General features: G+C 45.6%; 1 protein-coding gene across 13 annotated transcripts in view; it reads right to left on the bottom strand.

The window, feature by feature from the left end:
* The window catches only part of DMD (dystrophin), a 3,641,189-nt gene that overhangs the window by 345,525 nt on the left and 3,272,534 nt on the right, over positions 1–23,130 (bottom strand). Inside the window, exon 1 of one of the 13 annotated variants that reach the window (XM_063953483.1) lies at positions 14,628–14,826. The exons of the other annotated variants lie outside the window; for them this stretch is intronic. Coding sequence (XP_063809553.1) covers positions 14,628–14,647 — 20 coding nt within the window. The 5' untranslated portion in view covers positions 14,648–14,826. Of the gene's footprint in view, positions 1–14,627; positions 14,827–23,130 lie in introns of those variants that run through there. 13 annotated transcript variants of the gene reach the window in all.

Consider the following 23,130-nt stretch of genomic DNA (forward strand, 5'->3'; position numbering starts at 1 on the left):
TCTAAGGATCTGACCTCTGCCGTCCGCGAGGTCAAAACCGAGCTAGTAGCACTAGGAGACAGGACAGACCACTTAGAACGCAAGATGGAGGAGTTGGTCACCTCTCACAATGACCTACTCTCAACCCACGATCGCCAACAACTAGATCTGGATCAATTCAAATCCAAATTGGCAGATATGGAGGACAGATCAAGGCGGAACAACATCAAAATTAGAGGCATCCCGGACTCAGTTACCAACTCTGAACTGGAATCCTACGCCACTGCCTTATTTAGGAAACTTCTCCCAAAGGCGGACGCCTCGGAACTCCTGATTGACCGCATCCACCGACTCCCCAGACCCCGTTCCGTCTCATCCGACCTCCCTAAAGACACCCTCCTCCGAGTTCATTTCTTCCCAGTTAAGGAGCGAATTATGAGGGCCGCTAGAGAATCCAAAAACTCCGACACTCTGGGAGGACTCCAGATATTCCAAGATTTCTCAGCCGCTACCATAGCAAAGAGACGTGCTTTTGCCCCTATCACCCTTGCTTTGAGGTCCCACGACATCCACTACCGCTGGGGATTTCCAGTTAAACTGATAGTCTCATATGAAGACTCTACCTACATAATTTCCTCCCTAGACGCAGGTGTGAAGTTATTGCTGGACTGGGACATTTCCATCTCGAAGCCACCTACGTCATCACGAGCCACCAACGTCAGTCAAGATTGGACGACCACCTGAGTCACTGGACTACCAAATTGGGTCCTTTCAAAATCTACCCACCGAAACCTCCGGTTCTCGGAGATCCTAGACCTCCTCCCCCATGTAAAGGGGAGTTACAAGTATCCTTTCTATTCTTCTTTCTACAAATGCATTTATATGCCTTAATATAAGTTTGTTTTCTAGGTCTACGAGTTACAAGGTTACTCTTTCACATGTTGTTCAATAGTTGTTATACACTAAGGGGCGACACTTTGCTAGGTTACTAATACCTTCTAATTACCTACTAATGCCCCTCGGTGCACATATCCTCTAATTAGAGAAGTTTACATTAAATGTACGTGCCTTAAGTTTGCCTCTTTAGAAGCTGTATTGAAGTGGCGGTGCAGGATTACCCAGCCCGCCCCTACCTTTTTCTGTACTACTGCAATCCCCCGAAATTTTTTCCCCTTTCCCTGCAGTAGCCATGCAGGTCCAATATACCGGACCTTTTCTTTTTGTTGTTTACCTCCTTCTTTCCCGTTTTGAACCCAACCCATGCCATTCCCGCATGTTCCCCCCCCCCCCCATGAACTCCAGACTTGACCTATATCCTTGGTCACAACTACCTGTTAGTACTCGATACAGATTTGATCCAGTAGATCAGTATAGACCCTTCTTTCTCGTGCCTAATATATATTTCCAATGCTGAATCTTATATCCCTCAATGTCAAAGGACTGAACTCGCCCAACAAGCGTAGGCTGGCCCTTTCCTTCTTTCACCAGCAAAAAGCTGATGCCGTAGCACTACAAGAAACCCACTTTTCTTCTGTTAACCCCCCCTTTTTAAAAATAGCCACTTCCCAGTGGGGTACTATGCTAATGGTCCTGCCAAAAGGAATGGAGTAGCTATCCTTTTCAATAAAAATGTCTCCTTTTCCCTGCAATCCCAAATCTCAGACAAAAATGGCCGCTACCTCATCCTCACTGGCCTCCTAGAAGACAAACCAGTTACCCTGGTATCCCTATACGCACCTAACTCTAATCAGATCCCCTTTATGCGAAAACTATTCCTCACTATACGGAATTCGCTAAAGGGTTCCCTGGTGGTTTTGGGTGACTTTAATCTCGTTCTAGACCCTAAAATGGACAAGTCCCGCCAAATCTCCCAGCCTGTTCCGAATACCCTCTCCGGTCCTTCCCTAGCCTTTCGCAACCTACTTGCGGAATTCGACCTCTATGATGTCTGGAGGACTCAGAACCCCTCAGGCCGGGAATACACATTCCACTCCCTGGTCCACAACTCCTACTCCAGAATAGACCTGATTCTGTGTGATAAATGGTCTCTCCAGAGAACTAAAAACGTAGATATCTTACCCATCACTTGGTCTGACCACGCCCCAGTTCTCTGGAAATGGAACCTTCAGGGTACCCACAACCCTCCCCGCCAATGGCGCCTTTACCCTTACCTTCTAAATAACCCTCTGTCAAAAAAAATAATCTCCGACTCCATTGACTCCTATTTAGCCACTAATTCCCCTCAAGATACCTCTCCTATCAACCACTGGTGTGCCTTTAAAGCCGTTACCCGCGGAGCAGCCATTCAAGCCGGCGCCACTCTTAAAAGACAGGCTTATCAAAAACAGAAGATACTGGAGGATGACCTCCTAGACCTTGAAACTAAAAACAAGGCCCATCCCTCCAAAACACTTAAAAATGAGATCTCCAAGGTGCGAGGTCAACTTCAAAAGTTGCTCTTCGCACGCACTCAAGAGGCTTTGAATAGAATGCGCCACAAATTTTACATACTAGGCAATAAGGCTGGCAAAATGTTAGCACGTAAACTACGTGTCCAACAAGCCAGAAATAGGATTAAATGCATTTATTCTCCCACTAAACAAAAGATCCTGAACCCCAAAGATATAACGAACCAATTTGCAACCTATTACACTAAATTATATAACTTAGCAACTGACTCTTCCACTCCACAACCCTCCCCTCCGTCTATTTCTGCCTTCTTAGATGATCTCTCTCTCCCTACTCTTACACAGGACCAGCTGTCCTCTCTCAATGCCCCATGGTCGACGGATGAAATCTCCGCAGCCATTAAATCCACCTCTAGGAATAAAGCCCCCGGCCCAGACGGCTTTGTCTCTGACTTCTATGCTACTTTCCGTGACACCCTTTCCCCCCTCCTGACTACACTATACAATACTTTCTCGGATCACGGCTCCCTCCCCCCTGAACTTTTAGAAGCGCGTATAGTTACTCTTCCTAAACCCGGAAAAGACCCTGCCTTTGTGCATAACTACCGACCAATAGCATTGCTTAACTGCGATATCAAATTATACGCCAAAATGATTGCATCTCGCATTAACAAATTCCTCCCTTCACTGATACACCCGGACCAGACTGGCTTCGTACCTGGGAGACAAGCGTCTGACAATACGCGACGGGTCTTCAATCTAATAGACTCCCTACATGGAGACCAGGGCCTTCTCTTGCTATCGTTAGATGCAGAGAAGGCCTTTGACAGATTAAATTGGACGTACATGCGCCAAACCCTTCTTAGATTCGGATTTAGAGACCGTATTCTAACCTCTATCTTAGCGCTATACAGCTCTCCTACGGCCCGGGTGTTCAACGGAGGCTTCCTATCCGACCCTTTCCCTATCACAAATGGCACCAGACAAGGCTGTCCCCTATCCCCTCTAATCTTTGTCCTATCAATTGAACCCCTGGCAACGAAAATACGAGAGAATCCTCACATCCCGGCGATTCAGTTCGGTACATCTCTCCACAAATTGAGCCTATTCGCAGATGATGTCCTCCTCTTTATCTCGAACCCCACTACAACTCTCCCCGTCCTACATTCTGTCCTAGATGCCTACAGCCTCGCATCATATTATAAACTTAATACTACCAAAACAGATGCTCTCCCCTTCAACTTATCTCAATCCACCCCAGTTCTCCAAGCCTCCTTCCCATATAACTGGCGAACTCACACAATAAAATATCTGGGTATCAACATCTCTACCTCCACTGCAGACGTCTTCTCTGACAACCTAACCCCCTTGATAGACTCATTAGGAACACTTACGAAATCTTGGTCATCCTATGAGGTCTCCTGGCTGGGACGGATGGTGGCATTTAAAATGTCTCTACTACCCAAACTAATGTACCTCTTTCGCACAATCCCGTACCCCTTCCCAAAGAAGTACATCCAGGCTTGTGCCTCTGTCATGTCCAAATATATTTGGTCCTCAAAACCACCCTCGATGGCTCTGTCAAGAATGGTCTTGCCAAGAGCAGCTGGAGGCCTTAATATACCTAATATTCCTCTATACCAAGAAGCCTCTCTCCTGGCCCCCATTAAATACTATTTCACATCCCACCCACATACCGGTTGGATGGAGCTGGAACAAGCTCGATCAAATCCAATACCTTTAGCTGATCTTTTTCGCATCCCAAAGTCGCTCCGACCGAGCCATTTGTCCCTCCTCCCCTCCACGCAGGCTGCTCTACAAACCTGGGACACGCTATCGGCCTCCCTAACTTCCCCCATTTCCCATATTCCCTCGATATCCATCACTACATTAGCACTGATGATACCACATCTTAACCTATCTAAATGGAGACGTGCAGGAATACTATACCTTGGCGACTTGCTAGATGGACTCTCCCTAAAACCCTTTTCAACCCTCCAGTCACAATACTCTCTCCCAGCCACAGAACTCTTCCATTATATGCAAGTAGCGCACTGGTGGAGGGCAATCCCTCCTATTTACTTAACGCTCCACGCAACTTCATACGCCCTCTTCTCCCGTCTCTCCCTACCTGACACTAAAGGCGACATCTCTTATTGGTACAAACTTAAGTCAACCCCTACCTCCCTTCCCAAATCTAAAGCCCAACAGAAATGGGAACAGGACCTGGGAAGAACCCTATCCCCAAGCGACTGGCGTCAAGTTTTCTTAACCTCGTACTCAATGTCCCAGTGCTTAAACCACACTGAAATGCATATAAAACTAGTAAACAGAATATACCAAACCCCAGACCGAATCCATAAATTCTGGCCCTCTCAAAGTAATAAATGCTGGAGACTATGCGGCTCGGTAGGACACATCTTCCATATATTCTGGACGTGCCCAAAGATTACTAAATATTGGTTAGAGGTATTCGATCTAATAAATAAAGTTCTGTCCACACACATCGCACCAGATCCAACTCTAGCATTACTACAAGTTATCCCCCCATCCATGCCTCCACCTACTAGATATGTCTTAGGCCACATCCTGATAGCCGCTCGTGCAAACCTGGCCCAAATGTGGAAACAATCTACACCTCCTACCTTGCTCAGAGCTATACATAAGATAAACCACCACTTCCTTATGGAAACAGAATTTGCCTCCTCCTCTCCCAACTACACTTCCCTCAAAACGCGCTGGTCCGCGTGGCAAAACTATGTATCCTCGAATGAAGGTGCGCAATATTTCCATAAATCCACCTCACCCCCTCTCAGCCCCCTTGAAAACCTAGACAATGCCTGAGTTATACGATATCACCTAGCAGTGCAATCATCTATATCAAGGTAATCTAAACCCCCCCGTCCCCATTGAGGGAGGACCCCAACTAGTCTTCCCCTCTATACCTCCTCCTAACTGGTACCTACAAGCTCTACCCTATAGGACTACGTCGCTATCCCTTTACTACAATGTATTGATTTCACATATGTCTCGTTCTACCTGATGTATTATGTATATTTTGCTCCGATGTACTACCCCCCAACCCTAGTCTGGACCCCCTATTTCCCCCCCTCCCGCCCCCATTCCTTTGTATCCCTATTGTATCTACCCCTACAATGTATTGTTACATCACCCCCCCTTTTCTTTCGTTCTGTACCCCATAAAATTGTTTATCTTTTTCAATAAAAAACTATTGAGTGAAAAAAAAATAATAATAATATATATATATATATATATATATATATATATATATATATATATACATACATACATACATACATACATACATACATACATACATACATACATACATACATACACACACACACACACACACACACTACACTACATGTGCAGCTCTTCTAAATCAAGAGTACATTTACAGTCCCTGAAACTCAGGAAGACTGCACTTGTCTCAGTTGAAATAATACATACAGATCAGATTTTAAATGTCAAGAACGGGTTGGGGCTGTGTCACCGGCGGCCGGGATCACATCGGTCAGCATCCTGACGCCGGGACCCTGGCTGCAGAATTCCCGCAGCGGAGGGGGGAGCGCAACAAGCCCCTTGTGGGCTCGGCCGTGAGCTGCTCTCGCCACAGGTACTATTCCCACTCTATGGGTGTCACGTGAATAGTCCCTTCTAATCAGCACGCCGACTGTCAGGATTTTCATGGTTCGTGATGCAGGCGGAGGTATTGTGACCGGCGGTCTCCTGACTGCCAGTCACGTAACTACATCCCGTCAAAAACATTTTGCAAGAAAGAGAAAATGTTATAATTGGTACTGAAAAATGTTAGAGCAGCGCTTGTGTGTTGTGTTTACCGTGGCCACTAGTTGCAACCACTCTAATGGGTACAGGTTTCAGCAGCTGTGTTGACAGTTGTAGTGTTCTTTGTTTACTGTATTGTACTTTTATAGCAGGTATGGTCTTGTTTGCACTCTGTACAGAGCTGCAGACCACACGTGGCACCCTATAAAACTGAATAATAGTAATTTCCAGAAAGCAAAATGTCTTCTGAAGAAAACAGTGTATGGTCTAAAACAGTGGCCACTTTTGGAACATCAAGTTAGACAGTATACTGCCAGAGATTAACTTTGCATTGCCTATATCACATGTGGAAAGAAAGTCTATTCATGATACTTCTCTATGTAGATGATCTACTACTCACAAGACAAGAGAACCAAATAACCAATGTCAAGCGGTGACTAAGTGACAAGTTCAAGCTCAAAGCCAGAGCACCAATTGCTGGGTCTCGTCATACAAAAAAAGTGCTGGGACTGTTACCATAGACCAACAAGGAACATTGCGGCAATGCTAAAATATTTGGAATGACAGATGCCAAGCCAGTCAGCAAAACAATTGACAAAAGCATGAAAGTGCCATTGGAATATTAATGTATGCAAGCACTGGCACATGACCAGACAGCACCAACGCTGACAGCCATGTAAGCTCATTTCAAACAATCCAGGAAAAGCGCACTGGACAGCCATCAAGCATATCTTTAGACACCTAAGAAGCGCACTGGACAGCCAAAAGCGCACTGGACAGCCATCAAGCATATCTTTAGACACCTAAGAAGAACATATAAACTAAAACTAGTATTCAACTAAAACTTTACAGCTACAAGCATTCTGAAATGCTGATTGGGAAATATATGAAGGTGATCCTAAACCAGATAACTATTTGCTATGGCAGATCCAGCCATCAGCTGGACAAGCCGAAAAAAGCCAACCACTGACATATCCACTACCGAGGAAGAGTATATGCCTCTTACAGAAACAGCCTAAGGAGCATTAAGGCTGAAAGAGAATATTTCTCTATTGCATATGACAAAATGATAGAATTTGATTGCTTGCTATGGGAAACACCTCACTTGTCTGTTGTAGAAGCGTTTAGCAAATCTACCCCTATGTGTTAGCTAGGTATTAAGTTAGTTTAGATAAGACCACCAATATTGCGTATGGCAGCATAAGACATCTTCCAGTAAGATATAATTTCTTTGGAAAGCTGGTAGTTATTATGTTAAGCTGGCCATACACTTATGCGACTTCTCGGAGGGGAGAAGTCACATACGATCAGCCTTGAACTACCCGGCAGCAGGATCGCATACGATACATTGCATGGTCCTTTTGCATACGATGTATTGTATGCAACACCAGCTAAGGCTGCCAGTACGATATATCGAAGGTGCAGCACTTCCGTTCTACGGGCTCCGATCCAATGCTCACGGGACCACGGATCGGAGGTAAAACACAAGCGATTTGCCACTTTTTCATCCGATATTTCGGCCCGAAACGTCAGAGTCGGATGAAATCGGCCAAAATCACACTAGTGCAGAGGTTCCCAAACTGTGTGCCGTAGCTCCCTGGGGTGCCTTGGGACACTTGAGGGGTGCCCTGGGTTGGTGGTCCAAGACCAATTCAAATTATTCATGGTCAATATAATAGGCAAAACCAGTGCTGGTGGCTGCCAGCCATAAAATATGTGGCCAAACAGAAGCAAATCTTGTCCCTCACCACACAACTGACCTAAGGATGACATATAACCGCGATCTACTTAATGTAATATTTCTTTCTAAATTTCTCAATAAGAAATTTTTGGCCTAGAGGTGCCGTGAAAAAAATTCTGATATTCTAGGGCGCCGTGATTCAAAAAAGTTTGGAATCCACTGCACTAGTGTATAGGCACCTTTAGAGTGTTTTGTGACCAGTGAAAAAAATGTTGCTAACATGTTAACAAAATGTCTGACCTCATATGTTCACAATGTTTTCTTATAAAAGTGTAGACCTTGTGACAGGTTCTAAAGTAGAATGCTCATGTTGCATTTATCTTACCAGAGACAGCTTTGAGCACGGTTTGGGGAGAGGTAGGGGGGTGGGGGTTCTGTTTACTACGGCTGCTAGACACTAAAACAATGTGCTGCAACTTCCGACCTCTAACCTGCACTATTCCCTTCAAGTCTATCTCCATCTCTCCTCAATTACGAACGTGCCCATTAATAAGTACATCAGTGTGTGGAGGAGTGTAGACACCCCTTATTACAATATATCACCACCGCTGAGATCAGACTGCCACCATTGTATTAGTCCTTACTGTGACTGTATATAAAAGACACACTAGCACAGTGTGTGTGCATGCAACCGGCCACACCCAGAACACCCAGCAACCCTAACACTCCTGACTGCAACTCGCTAATCATGCTATCCTACCTGCTGTTAACCTTGTGTTGACTAGTCCCTGTTTCTACCTGGGTAATAAACCTTCCTCTGGTTAAGATGACCTGCCATGTGGATTCACTTCCATTGCACATCGCAGCCACCTACCATCATAGTGTCTGTCAATAAAGAGAAAACAAACAAACATGGATTCTTACCATGATACAATTAAGCATCATGGAGTGGATGCCAAACCTAATATAAGACCATTTGTGGAACATACCTTGCTTGTTTTTGGATTGTGAATGGTCTAGAATTATGAGTACATTACTACGGGTAATGCAGAGTCGCACACAGATTAGGAAAAATTGCCATTTGCAACGGAAGAGCCATAATTTGGTTTTAACGTGGCATTCTCACCCTGGCTATGCAGTTACAGCGTTTCAGTGGAATTGTGGGCTGTACAGTGTTGTGTGTAAGCACAATTAAATGTGTGTTTAGACGTATTTCTTGTAGTAGGAATAGGCCTCATGCAAGCACACACTGATAATGCAACCAAATGTGTGGATGTGGTGGTCCGCTTGCAAAAATGCATACAACTCTGCATATGAGAGAATACCTGCACCAATGCATGCAATGCAGCAATCCTGGCTGACTCACTTTCAAAGTCAGACAAGGTTCACTACATATACTTGTAGGACTAATTTAACCCCAAACCCAATCTGAACATTTTACAACAATGATCTATCAATGTGCATGTTGACCCCTCCACAACCCAGATAGCAGGCCTTGTGAAGAAACGGAAGTTTGCACTACCCAATGGGAGAAGTTGAGTAGAGTGAAAGCATTCCTCCCAAAACTAGAGTAATAGCATCAATGCACCTGGTACCTCAGTCAATTTGATTTAACCATCTGTGATCAACCAGAACGGTTAGGTGCCTTGAGGACCACATTTTGGAACCACTGGAGTAAAGTATATAATGTATTGTTAAACAGGTATTTTAGTGAAATAAACAAAGTTATTCACATCCTGGCAAATTTAACGACTAAACATAGGATTTGGAACAACCACCATTTCAATTCGCTCAATGTGATGCAGTTGGAATATAGGGGGCAATTCAGACCTGATCGCTGGGAAGCTATTATCGCAGTCCTGCGATCAGATAGTCGCCTCCTGCAGGGGTAAGTGTATTTGAGGTGTGCAAGTATGCGATCGCATGTGTAGCAGAGCTGCACAAACTGATTTTGTGCAGTCTCTGCACAGCCCAGGACTTACTCAGCAGCTACGATCACTTCTGCTTGTCCGGGACCGGATTTGACGTAAGACACTCCCCCTTCCAAACCTTGGACACGCCTGCGTTTTTCCAGACACTCCTTGAAAACGGTCAGTTGCTATCCATAAACGCCCTCTTCCTGTCATTCTCCTTGCAGACGCCCATGCAAATGGATCCTTCACACAAACCTGGCGATCCCGTTGCTGCGGTCCATGGCACCTGCGCATTGCGGTGCATACGCAGTCTGGATCTGAACGCCCGCTGTGCAAAAACGCACAGCAGCGATCAGGTCTGAATTACCCCCATAATACGAATGTTTGGGTTTAATTCAATATAGCCCCCCCTCTAGTTCAATGTGGGTAATTTTAAATATCCAGGAATAAATTGCGATACTGAAACTAGTAATTCTTTCAGAGGAACCAGATTTGTATCAACTGTAACCCAAGTGATAGATGAATGGGGATTTAAATTATATTACACCCAATAAACAAACTGTCTACCTAAACATGACGAAGCCTTTTATATGCAAAGACAAATCACGAGTCCCACGCATCCATGTTTCACATATAACCTCCTCCAATATTATTCAATCTGGTTCCCCCATGTGATTTTGAAGACTCCTAGCATGTGTTACAAAAAGTTTGAACTTTCTTTAGCCAGTAATTACAAAATGCCTTATTAGGTTTCTACTAACATTTCTCTACCAAGTCCTGGTTACTAGCTAACTTATCTTACCCAGTGTTTCTATCTTCACACTAATCTCCCTGCCAGTTCCCAATTTAAAATATCCTCTAAACCACATTCCCCTATATTATAGCTGCACCATTCATATGGAGATCCAGACAGTACTTATTTTCTGAGACTAATTAAAGAAATAAAAACACAGCAAAAAGCCTCCTCCCTACATCAATTTCACAGACACATTTTAATCTCCAGCAGCCTCTTTGGTGTAGGCTAGCATATGGCACAGGTAATATTTCAGAAAATATTACCCTGAGGTTGCAGCCAAATAACTGATAACATTTCTACAGGAACTTCAAGCATCCCCAAACTTTGTCATTAGTACCAAGACCATTGGATCCAACCAAGCTTCTCTTCAAGAATATATCTACCACCACTCAAGCACCTGGGAAATATGGGGAGGGGGATGCTTTTCCGTAATACATGCTAAAAGATAATTTATTAGCACAATTTTAGATGTGAAATACATAATCAACTTCTGAAGTTATAACTTGCTATACCACATTGCTGAGCCATTAAAAGAATTATGAACCATTTCTCACTAGAACAATGTAGTTAATCAGGATTAAACACCATTCAGGACAGATCAGCAGGGGCCTTTAAATCTCCATGAATAATCTCTAGGAACAGAACATTAACTGAATTGCCATTTTCTAGGCCAATGGTTGTCAACATACAAGATTCTTGAAAACAAACAAAAAACATAGTTCTACTCCCAATTCAAAAAGTAAAGTACAGAAATTCTATAAATCAACAAGTTTAACAGGCGCACAATTTTGGGCACTCTCCTGTTACACAAATTATAATGAAAAATTGACACATTGCCATTGAATTTAATAGCAATTTGGCTGTATATAATTTTAAGCCTGTGATTAATTTTAACAATTATTATATACACTTTGTATATGAGCATTTATTGAGGGGACCTCAGAATAGTGTATCTAATAATTATAAATAAAAGGATAAAGGTGACAAAAAAAAAGTTATAGTCTGAATATATGTATACTTTTGACACTGGACTGTAATTTCAAAGCCGCTAGTGTCTATGAAGACATTATCCAGTAAACAATTATGTAGTTAATATTGGATAACAAAAGTTATCTTAAATGTAACTGTAAGATCCAATTTTCTGCATCAGGTGCATATTTAAAGTCCGGAATCAGTGTGGAATTATAAATTAATAGCTAGCCTTTTTACAAAACCTAAGAGGAACACATGCAACAATTTGACAATATCCAAGTGACCAAAATATTGGTAACACTAAACGTTCTGCAATGATAAGTATAATCTAAACAACACAGAAAACCAGAATGAATCACAGTGAATTACATTAATTACTACACTGTATAACAATTTTAGTACATATTTTAATAATAGGAACTATGTACATTATGTCCCATGGATCAGTTTCAATCAGTCACAAAGAACAATACCAGTAAGAGAACCTGTAGCATCCTGGTGTATTTATCCCCACAAAAGAAAAGTACTTTAGCTTTTCCACCTCATTATGTGGAACAATCATCTCCCTGTAGGCTCCTGGAACAGTAAACGCAACAAAATGAAAAATAAATGTGTCTGTACCAGAAAGAAAATCCGAAGACTTTACTGTCCCACAAATCTGACCTAGTTCTGAAAACTCAATATTGTGTTTTCCAATGCCTGGATAACCAAACAGCCTGGGCCGTCTCTCATCTGCACCTGTACTGTATATCCACTTTTTGCAGAATATATATTGTTATAGCTGCATTAAAAAAAAAATTAAAAAAGCCTAAAGAAATTACAATATTTTATGACAGCAACATAACCATAGTGACAAAAAGCAAGCAAGTACAGTAAAAAAAAAAAAGGCATTTATCATAAGACTGATGAAAGACAACAATCATTACTTTGGGGGGATTTGCAAGTGCTTGCATATACAGATCTGGAGTACACGCATGCAATCATCTGTCCTAAATCCAGGGATCAGGATGATCTTTGCAGAACTTCAGTTTCTGTAATGCATGATGGCTCTGAATTCAAGAAACCAATAAAAGGGCTTAAATAAATACTGCGATTGGGGAGCATTGTGTAAAAAGAGCAATGGTAGAGTACAAAGGTCAACATGGCTCTAGAAGTAAACATACCTTTAAGACACAAGTTTTTAACACTATTTACTTTCTCAGGAAAGGGGCAGGTAATGATTACTTTACATGTTAGTGTGGCTTTTACATAGACCCTCCAGCTGATACCGGTTCACTGATCTATTTTCTTTTCAAAGCTTATTCTCAGAAAGCTCCTGCCAGTGCAATTTCACTGCAGGCTCTTTTTGTTGACTGGGATCAACAATTGTAACTTAGAACAATTCTCAGACATCCACAAAGAACATACTGTATACTGTACACCCAGTTTCCAAAAGCCTTATCTGGCTCAAGAAGTCATATCTGTAAAACAGTGAAATGTAAAAACTACTTAGGTGGTATTGTTTGTACTGGTGACAGAAAAGTGTTACATATATATTTATGCATGCTTCTATTTTAATTTACATTTTAGGAAGACAAAGTGTCACTGTTTATAATATAGGACAATTAACCAGTCACTTAAAATGAGTTGTTTTCTTTTTTGTTTTAAATCATCATATTTCCAACAAATCCTTTATATCATGTTTAACAAATAAGATGCCCTTAACTTAGACACTGTCGGGTTATTCCAGACCAACATCAATCCTGGCTACAGAATACAGGTAGGTGTCCAAAGGCTAGATTCTTTCAAAGGATATTTATTACCAGAGTTACTCTTTCTTGTCAAGTTATCCCCCCCAGAGGCTAACGGAAGTAAAGTATTTCACAAACTGATTTATTGCTACAGTAATACATAAAGAGTGATCGTAGAACATATATGATTCAGTGGGTACATATGAAATCATTTTCCCCCTTAAAATCCAAGAAAGCAAAATAAAACAGTCACTGCACATTTCCGCCCTCTATACAGGATTTTTATCCAGGTGAAACACACATTCCCTCACAAGAATAACAACCTAACCTTGTTTGTTCTACCACGAAAATGTACAAACTCTTTTCTATTTTTGCTGAGCTTGTTGTTTCACTGGCTGCACATGTCCCACCTGAAACATTTCTGCCTGACATCAATATATTACAGTAAATAAAAACCATGTACAGCAGGCAGGTACTAAAATGCCATTGTGCATTCCCAAAAGAAATCAGGCAGAAAGTTGACCTTTTGATTTAAGTCTGAATGGAGATGGTGGGAGAGCACACACCACACAGGCTCCTTATACAAGTTCTCCAACAAAGGTGCTAAATCACCTATTCCGGGCTCTCCCAGAACCAATCACTTCCTGCCCATCACAAAAGCGATGCTTAATCACTGTAATAAACCTAGAACAAGCATGTCAGTGAGTAGATCTGAGTTCTGCCTCTAAGTGTCCCAGATGCAACCTATGTAGCTGGAAGTGAGCATCCAGCAGGCACACACATACTGTATGCATACACACAGGCACACAGCTGCTGCAACCACCTCAGCAGGGAGACATGCCTGTGCTGTCAGGGACCCAGATACCTGCATGTGCCCACTGAGAAGCTGCGGTGCCCCTCTTTGTATCCCCTGTATGTGACCTGTGATTTACATAAAGCTCGGCTCGGGTTCCATCTGTTGATGTTGTGGAAAGCAGAGAGCAATGCTGCTCGGTCTCCTTCCCACTCCTCCTGCTCACCCATGTTATAGGTGCCAGCTTCATTGACCTGCCACTATCCGTGCCCATGCATGCCATGTGTCAGTCATATGAAGGGGCACCCCTCAGTCATTCCGAGAACTTGGCTCCGAAGCCCCCTGTCACACTACAGCTGATGCACCTCTCCCAGTGACCGGGGCGGAAGGGACCCCCCCACAGACAGCAGCGCTCACGCTGACCCCCGCACACAGGCGGCATAAAGTTTCTCAGGCAGGCTCCCCTGTAGCACAGCGGCTCCGGGCACTGGGAGAGAGGGAGCCCGCTGACTGGTGCCGGCCGCGCTGCTGCATCTCACACTCACCTTTTCACGAGCTCCCTCATGGCCGGGAGAAGCAGCAGGTATCACCGGGAGAGGAGTTCCAGACTTCAGGCTGCCACTGGGAGAGAGGAGTCCGGCAGCTGGAGGAGGAGGACAGCACTGACTGCAGTGTTACTATAGCACTACAGGGCTAAGGAGAGCTGGAGAAAGGAGGGCCGCCCGCAGGCTAGACAGGGCGGCGCTATCTGCCATTGCTCCTCCTCACACCTATTCAACCTGCTGCTGAGGAAGAGCTCCGCTGACTCCATCCAGTCCCTGAGTGTGTGCTGTGCGGGCTCATGTCTCCGTGTGTGTATGTGTGTGCTGTGCGGGCTCCTGTCCCCGTGTATGTGTATGTGTGTGCTGTGCGGGCTCCAGTCCCCGTGTATGTGTGAGCTGTGCGGGCTCCAGTCCCCGTGTATGTGTGTGCTGTGCGGGCTCCAGTCCCCGTGTATGTGTGTGCTGTGCGGGCTCCAGTCCCCGTGTATGTGTGTGCTGTGCGGGCTCCAGTCCCCGTGTATGTGTGTGCTGTGCGGGCTCATGTCTCCGTGTGTGTATGTGTGTGCTGTGCGGGCTCCTGTCCCCGTGTATGTGTGTGCTGTGCGGGCTCCAGTCCCCGTGTATGTGTGTGACTGTGCTGTGCGGGCTCCAGTCCCCGTGTATGTGTGAGCTGTGCGGGCTCCAGTCCCCGTGTATGTGTGAGCTGTGCGGGCTCCAGTCCCCGTGTATGTGTGTGCTATGCGGGCTCCAGTCCCCGTGTATGTGTGTGCTGTGCGGGCTCCAGTCCCCGTGTATGTGTGTGCTATGCGGGCTCCAGTCCCCGTGTATGTGTATGCTGTGCGGGCTCCTGTCCCTGTGTATGTGTGTACTGTGGTATACTACTGTATGTCGCTGTGTGTAGCCGGATCCTCACGTCCTGCGCTTAGCGAGTGTTCTTACTGTACCAGTGCGCCCAATTAGTGATAGAGCTATCGGCCAGCAAGCAGCTAGACAGGGAAGTGACACTGACTTGTGGGTTAAAGCATTTCTGTTTGGACTTACTATACAGTATGGGTTATTCTTTTCATTGGTCAACAATTGTACTTTTTAGTCATTGCCTGGCCTATCCCCTGTGCAGGAATTGTGTGTGTGAATTTAGTCATTACATATTTATATGGTGCGTTCTGTAATCCTGATGCCCAGTATATACAATAAACATTTCTCTGTTTACTTGTATATGTAATTAATAGTTTCCGGTGAGTCTGCAGCAATAAGCAAGGTCAGTTGAGCAACATATTTTCTTAAAACTCTAAATTCGTTTTTAATATGAAGCATGTTTTTTTAATAGCTTCTGCTATCGCCATCCATCAGTGGCTATATCATAAGGGTACATCACTTCTAGCAGTACAGGTGTCGCTGCTGATGCTGTCTCTTAAATACAGTATGTGACAAATATCTTTGGACAGTGTTGGACCCTGGCGTGAAGGACCCACCCGTGGAATGCAGTGGTAGGAGTCCTTGCTTATGGATGTGTCCAGCCATTATAGAGGCTTGACTAACAATTAGAGAGTGCATGGTCTGGGACCATTGGTAAATATATTTCTCTAACGTCCTAGAGGATGCTGGGGACTCCGTAAGGACCATGGGGAATAGACGGGCTCCGCAGGAGATAGGGCACTTTAAGAAAGCTTTGGATTCTGGGTGTGCACTGGCTCCTCCCTCTATGTCCCTCCTCCAGACCTCAGTTTTACACTGTGCCCAGAGCGAGATGGGTGCACTGCAGGGAGCTCCACGGAGTTCTCTGCCTAGAAAGCATTTTTGTTGTACAGGTGGGCACTGCACATGTATATAAAAGAGCCCCCGCCATTTTTTAATAACTTTGAGCGGGACTGAAGCCCGCCACCGAGGGGGCGGGGCTTCTCCCTCAGCACTCACCAGCGCCATTTTCTCTCCACAGCACCGCTGAGAGGAAGCTCCCCGGACTCTCCCCTGCTTACACACGGTGAAGGGGTGTTTAAAAGAGAGGGGGGGGCACATAATTGGCGGATAACATATTATACAGCGCGGCTGGGGAAAAACATTTTGTGTTGGTCTCCAGGGTCATTGCGCTGGGGTGTGTGCTGGCATACTCCCTCTCTGTCTCTTCAAAGGGCCTTAAAGGGGATACTGTCTTCAGAAAAGAGTTTCCGTGTGTGTGTGTGTGTGTGTGTGTGTGTGTGTGTGTGTGTGTGTGTGTGTGTGAGAAGTGTGTCGGTACGCGTGTGTCGACATGTTTGACGAGGAAGGCTCGCTTAATGTGGAGGGGGAGTGCTTGAATGTCATATCGCCGTCGGCAGCGCCGACACAGGAATGGTTGGATATGCTGAATGTCTTAAATGCAAATGTCAATCTATTGCATAAAAGGTTAGACAAGGCTGAAGCTAGGGATCAGTCAGGTAGCCAGACCATGCCTGTCCCTGTGGCGCCAGGACCTTAGGGGCCTCAGAAGCTCACCATATCCCAGGTCGATGACACAGATACCGACACGGATACTGACTCTAGTGTCGACTATGAAGATGCAAAATTACAGCCGAAGGTGGCAAAAGGTATTCGGTACATGATTATTGCCATTAAAGAGGTTTTGCATATTACTGAGGAACCCCCTGTCCCTGACACGAGGGTACACATGTATAAAGGGAAAAAGCCTGAGGTCACCTTTCCGTCCTCATTTGAGCTGAGCGAATTGTGCGAAAAGGCTTGGGAATCTCCAGATAGGAGACCACAAGTTCCCAAAAGGATTCTTATGGCGTATCCTTTTCCACAAACGGATAGGATACGATGGGAATCTTCGCCTAAAGTAGACAAGGCGCTGACACGCTTATCCAAAAAGGTGGCACTGCCTTCGGAGGATACGGCTTCCCTCAAGGATCCTGCTGATCGCAGGCAGGAAATTACCATGAAGCACATTTACACTCATTCCGGTACTATTGTTAGACCGGCTATGGCGTCGGCCTGGGTTTGTAGTGCTGTCGTGGCATGGGCAGATTCCTTATCTACGGAGCTTGACACCTTAGATAGGGATGCCATTTTAATGACCATAGAGCATATCAGGGATGCTGCCTTGTATATGAGAGATGCTCAAAGAGACATTTGTTTACTAAGCTCCAGAATAAACGCTATGTCTATTTCTGCTAGGCGGCTCTTGTGGTCCCGACAGTGGACGGGAGACGCCGATTCAAAGCGGCATATGGAGTCCTTGCCTTACAAGGGGGAGGAGTTGTTTGGAGACGGCCTCTCGGACCTTGTCTCTACTGCTACGGCTGGTAAGTCAAATTTCTTACCTTATGTCCCCCCGCAGCATACAAAAAAGGCACCTCATTATCAAATGCAGTCCTTTCGTTCCAATAAGAGCAAGAAGGTACGGGGATCGTCCTTTGTTGCCAGAGGAAAAGGCAAGGGAAAAAGGCTACACACAGCTAGTTCCCAGGAGCAGAAGTCCTCCCCTGCATCTGCAAAGTCCACCGTGTGAGGCTGGGGCTTCCCGGGGGGAGGCATATCTAGTGGGGGCTCATCTTCAGTTTTTCAGCCACGTCTGGGTTCACTCGCAGGTGGATCCCTGGGCATTAGAGATTGTTTCTCAGGGATACAGGCTGGAATTCGAAGACTTGCCTCCTCGCCGGTTTTTCAAATCGGCTCTGCCGGCTTCCCCGGATGAGAGGGAGCTAGTGTTGGCAGCAATCCAAAAATTGTATATTCAACAGGTGATTGTCACAGTTCCTCATCTCCAGCAAGGAGAGGGATTTTACTCAACCCTGTTTGTGGTCCCGAAACCAGACGGTTCGGTCAGACCCATTTTAAATCTAAAATCCCTGAACCTGTACTTAAAGAGGTTCAAGTTCAAAATGGAATCACTCAGGGCGGTCATCGCCAGCCTGGAGGGGGGGGAATTGGATGGTGTCCCTGGACATAAAAGATGCTTACCTTCATGTTCCGATATTCCCCCCTCACCAGGCGTTCCTGAGATTTGCAGTGCAGGACTGTCACTACCAATTTCAGATGTTGCCGTTTGGGCTTTCCACGGCCCCGAGAATTTTCACCAAGGTAATGGCAGAAATGATGGTGCACCTGCGCAGGCAGGGTGTCACAATTATCCCATACTTGGACGATCTCCTCATAAAGGCGAGATCTCGGAAGAAGTTGCGGGATAGCGTGTCTCTGTCCATGAAGACGTTGCAGTTACACGGCTGGATTCTCAATATACCAAAGTCCCAGCTAGTCCCTACAACGCGTCTGACCTTTTTGGGCCTGATTCTGGACACAGACCAGAAAAAGGTTTTTCTTCCGATCGAAAAGGTTCAGGAGCTCATAGCCCTGGTCAGGAACCTATTAAAGCCAAAAAAGGTTTCAGTGCATCATTGGACACAGGTTCTGGGGAAGATGGTAGCTTCATACGAGGCCATCCCCTTCGGCAGGTTCCATGCGAGGACTTTTCAATGGGACCTCTTGGACAAGTGGTCAGGGTCCCATTTACAAATGCATCAAAGGATCACCCTGTCTCCCAGGACCAGGGTATCTCTCCTGTGGTGGCTGCACAGTGCTCACCTACTAGAGGGTCGCAGATTCGGCATTCAGGACTGGGTCCTGGTGACCACGGACGCAAGCCTCCGAGGCTGGGGAACAGTCACACTGGGAAGAAATTTCCAAGGTCTCTGGTCAAATCTAGAGACTTGTCTCCACATCAACGTCCTGGAGTTGAGGGCTATATACAACGCCCTGCGTCAAGCGGAGGAATTGCTTCGGGAAAAAACGGTTCTGATTCAGTTAGACAATGTCACGGCAGTGGCTCATGTAAACCGCCAAGGCGGCACAAGGAGCAGAGTGGCCATGGCAGAGGCGACCAGGATTCTACGCTGGGCGGAAGGCCATGTAAGCGCACTATCAGCAGTGTTCATCCCGGGGGTGGACAACTGGGAGGCGGATTTCCTCAGCAGGCACGACCTGCATCCGGGAGAGTGGGGACTTCATCAAGAAGTCTTCGCACAGATCACGGGTCGGTGGGGGCTGCCTCAAATAGACATGATGGCGTCCCGTCTCAACAAAAAGCTAAAGCGATATTGCGCCAGGTCAAGGGACCCTCAGGCGGTAGCGGTAGACGCTCTGGTGACACCTTGGGTGTTCAGATCGGTCTATGTGTTTCCTCCTCTTCCTCTCATACCCAAGGTGTTGAGAATAATAAGAATAAGCAGGGTCAGAACAATCCTCATTGTTCCAGATTGGCCGCGGAGGACTTGATATCCGGAGCTGCAAGAGTTGCTCACAGAAGATCCGTGGCCTCTTCCTCTAAGGCAGGACCTGCTGCAGCAGGGGCCCTGTTTGTTCCAAGACTTACCGCGGCTGCGTTTGACGGCATGGCGGTTGAACGCCGGATCCTAGCGGAAAAAGGGATTCCGGAGGAGGTCATTCCTACCCTGATCAAGGCTAGGAAAGACGTGACGTCGAAACATTATCACCGTATATGGCGAAAATATGTTTCTTGGTGTGAGGCCAGAGCTGCTCCTACGGAGGAGTTCCAGTTTGGCCGTCTGCTTCACTTCCTTCAAACGGGAGTGAATTTGGGCCTAAAATTAGGGTCCATAAAGGTTCAAATTTCGGCCTTATCCATTTTCTTTCAAACAGAATTGGCTTCTCTTCCTGAAGTACAGAGTTTTGTGAAGGGCGTGCTGCATATTCAGCCTCCCTTTGTACCTCCGGTGGCGCCTGGGGACCTTAACGTGCTATTAAGTTTCCTCAAGTCACCTTGGTTTGAACCACTCAAAACAGTGGAGTTGAAATACCTCACTTGGAAAGTGGTCATGTTGTTGGCCTTAGCTTCTGCAAGGCGGGTTTCGGATTTGGCGGCTTTATCATATAAAAGCCCATACCTGATTTTTCACGTAGATAGGGCAGAGTTGAGGACTCGTCCTCAATTTCTGCCCAAGGTAGTCTCATCTTTTCATATGAACCAACCTATTGTCGTGCCTGTGGCTACACGGGACTTGGAGGATTCCGAGTCCCTGGATGTGGTCAGGGCTTTGAAGATTTATGTGACCAGAACAGCTAGGATCAGGAAGACCGAAGCTCTGTTTGTTCTGTATGCGGCCAACAAGGTTGGCGCTCCTGCTTCAAAGCAGACTATTGCTCGCTGGATCTGTAACACGATTCAGCAGGCGCATTCTTTGGCAGGATTGCCATTGCCTAAATCGGTTAAGGCCCATTCCACTAGAAAGGTGGGCTCTTCTTGGGCGGCTGCCCGAGGGGTCTCGGCACTACAACTGTGCCGAGCTACTACTTGGTCGGGGTCAAACACCTTTGCAAAGTTCTATCTGTTTGATACCCTGGCTGAGGAGGACCTCCTGTTTGCTCAATCGGTGCTGCAGAGTCATCTGCACTCTCCCGCCCATTTGGGAGCTTTGGTATAATCCCCATGGTCCTTACGGAGTCCCCAGCTTCCTCTAGGAGGTTAGAGAAAAATAAGATTTTACTTACCGGTAAATCTATTTCTCGTAGTCCGTAGAGGATGCTGGGCGCCCGTCCCAAGTGCGGACTTGTATATAGTTATTGCTTACATAAGGGTTATGTTATAGTTGATCGGGTTTGAACCGAGGCTATGTTATTGTTCATACTGTTAACTGGGTAGTTTATCACAAGTTATACGGTGTGATTGGTGTGGCTGGTATGAATCTTGCCCTTAGATTTACAAAAATCCTTTCCTCGTACTGTTCATCTCCTCTGTGCACAGTTTCTCTAACTGAGGTCTGGAGGAGGGACATAGAGGGAGGAGCCAGTGCACACCCAGAATCCAAAGCTTTCTTAAAGTGCCCTATCTCCTGCTGAGCCCGTCTATTCCCCATGGTCCTTACGGAGTCCCCAGCATCCTCTACGGACTACGAGAAATGGATTTACCGGTAAGTAAAATCTTATTATAAGAGATGTGCGCTGGACCGTTAAGCTCCGATTCATTGTCCGGATTTGGATTTGCCGAACTGCCGTGACTGGTTTTTGATTTGTTTATTGTTTTTCTTCACAAATTAAAGATTTGGCCTGTATTTGTTCCTAAAGTATTATCAACAGCAATAACATTAATTTCCACTCTATTTTGACCACCTCACATGTCACAATATTGTTCACCAACATAGGCAAAAGGATGGCTGGCTAAACTACGGTATACAGTGCAGGTTGGATACAGTGCGTATTGGCTACAGTGCAGGTTGGCCACAGTGTGGAATGGATACGGTGCCAGTTAAATACAGTACGGGATAGATTGTGGGTTCGATACAGCGTGGGTTGGGTGCAGGTTGGATACAGTGCAGGTCAGATAAAATACAGGGTGGATACACCAATAGTGCACTTGCTGTGACAGGGAGTGCCGGCAGTGTCCTCACTGCGGGGTTGCCAGTGGTATCGTTACCTGGTTAGTGCAGGGGGAGACGGCAGTGAGCTCACTGTGTGGGGTGTGGGTAGTGTCCTCTGTTCGGAGTTGCTGGCAGTGTCGGTACTGCTGGTGTGCTGGCAATTTCCTCACTGCAGGGTTGCCATCAGTGTCAGTACTGCGGGGGTGCCAGCAGTGCAGAAGTGCTGGTGTCAGCAGTGTGGACGGTGGTGTCCTCAGTGCAGTGTGTCCCGCCATCATCTGTGCGTTTGCCCCATTGAAGTCTACGCGGAAGCGGTTATTGGCTGATAGCCATGACAGATGTCTATCTAAGCCAATCAAGCATTCAGCCCATTAAAATTTCAATGGGACTTTTGAAATTGGTACAGGAGGCAACACCATGAGATCGGACAGCAAGATCTCAAGGTTTTGCCTCTGATAGGGATACGGGGCAGAGAGGGAGATCCGAGCTGTGGCTTGGATCCTCTCGGATCCCTGAAGTTTGAGTGGGTTCAGATTTCTTAAAATCTGAACCGCTTATCTCTAATATATATAGTAAATACTGCTAGTCCATTTATGATAATGTACCAGATTAATAACAGCAATGCACTGTAGAAAATACACCTTAGTCTTGTGCAATCTGGAGCCTGATCCTAAGAGGAGGAGGTTGGCCCTCAGACAGTGGGGCCCAGCACCCATGCCAAAACAACCATTTCCCACATTTAGGGATTTCTCCCCTTGACAAATAGATGATTGCATATAAAAAGTCCCCTGCCTTGGATTCATGAACTGGAACATTTATTATTTTACATCCTTCACTATTAGGAAGGAACATAAACCAAATCATATCAGAGTCAAGAATATAAAAGGGAGGAGAAGTCATTGTAGGTTGCAGAAGTCTGTTTGGAAAAGTCTTTGGGATCTATTCATTAGTCAGAGAAAAGTATGTTCTCCAGTAAAACTGGTTGCCTTTGAACTTCTCCCAATCTACTAAACTAGTATTTTGTGTGCCACATAACAACGTATATATGGTTGAGTTGCATTATTATGACCACCTGCTACATCTGACGTTGGTAGCGCCTAGCCCAGAAGTATGTCACGCGTTGTGCGATGGCTTGGTGGTAATATAAGGTGTGTGAC

Source organism: Pseudophryne corroboree, chromosome 2 (genome assembly GCF_028390025.1).
Source record: "Pseudophryne corroboree isolate aPseCor3 chromosome 2, aPseCor3.hap2, whole genome shotgun sequence".
In the NCBI taxonomy this organism is placed as follows: Eukaryota; Metazoa; Chordata; class Amphibia; order Anura; family Myobatrachidae; genus Pseudophryne; species Pseudophryne corroboree.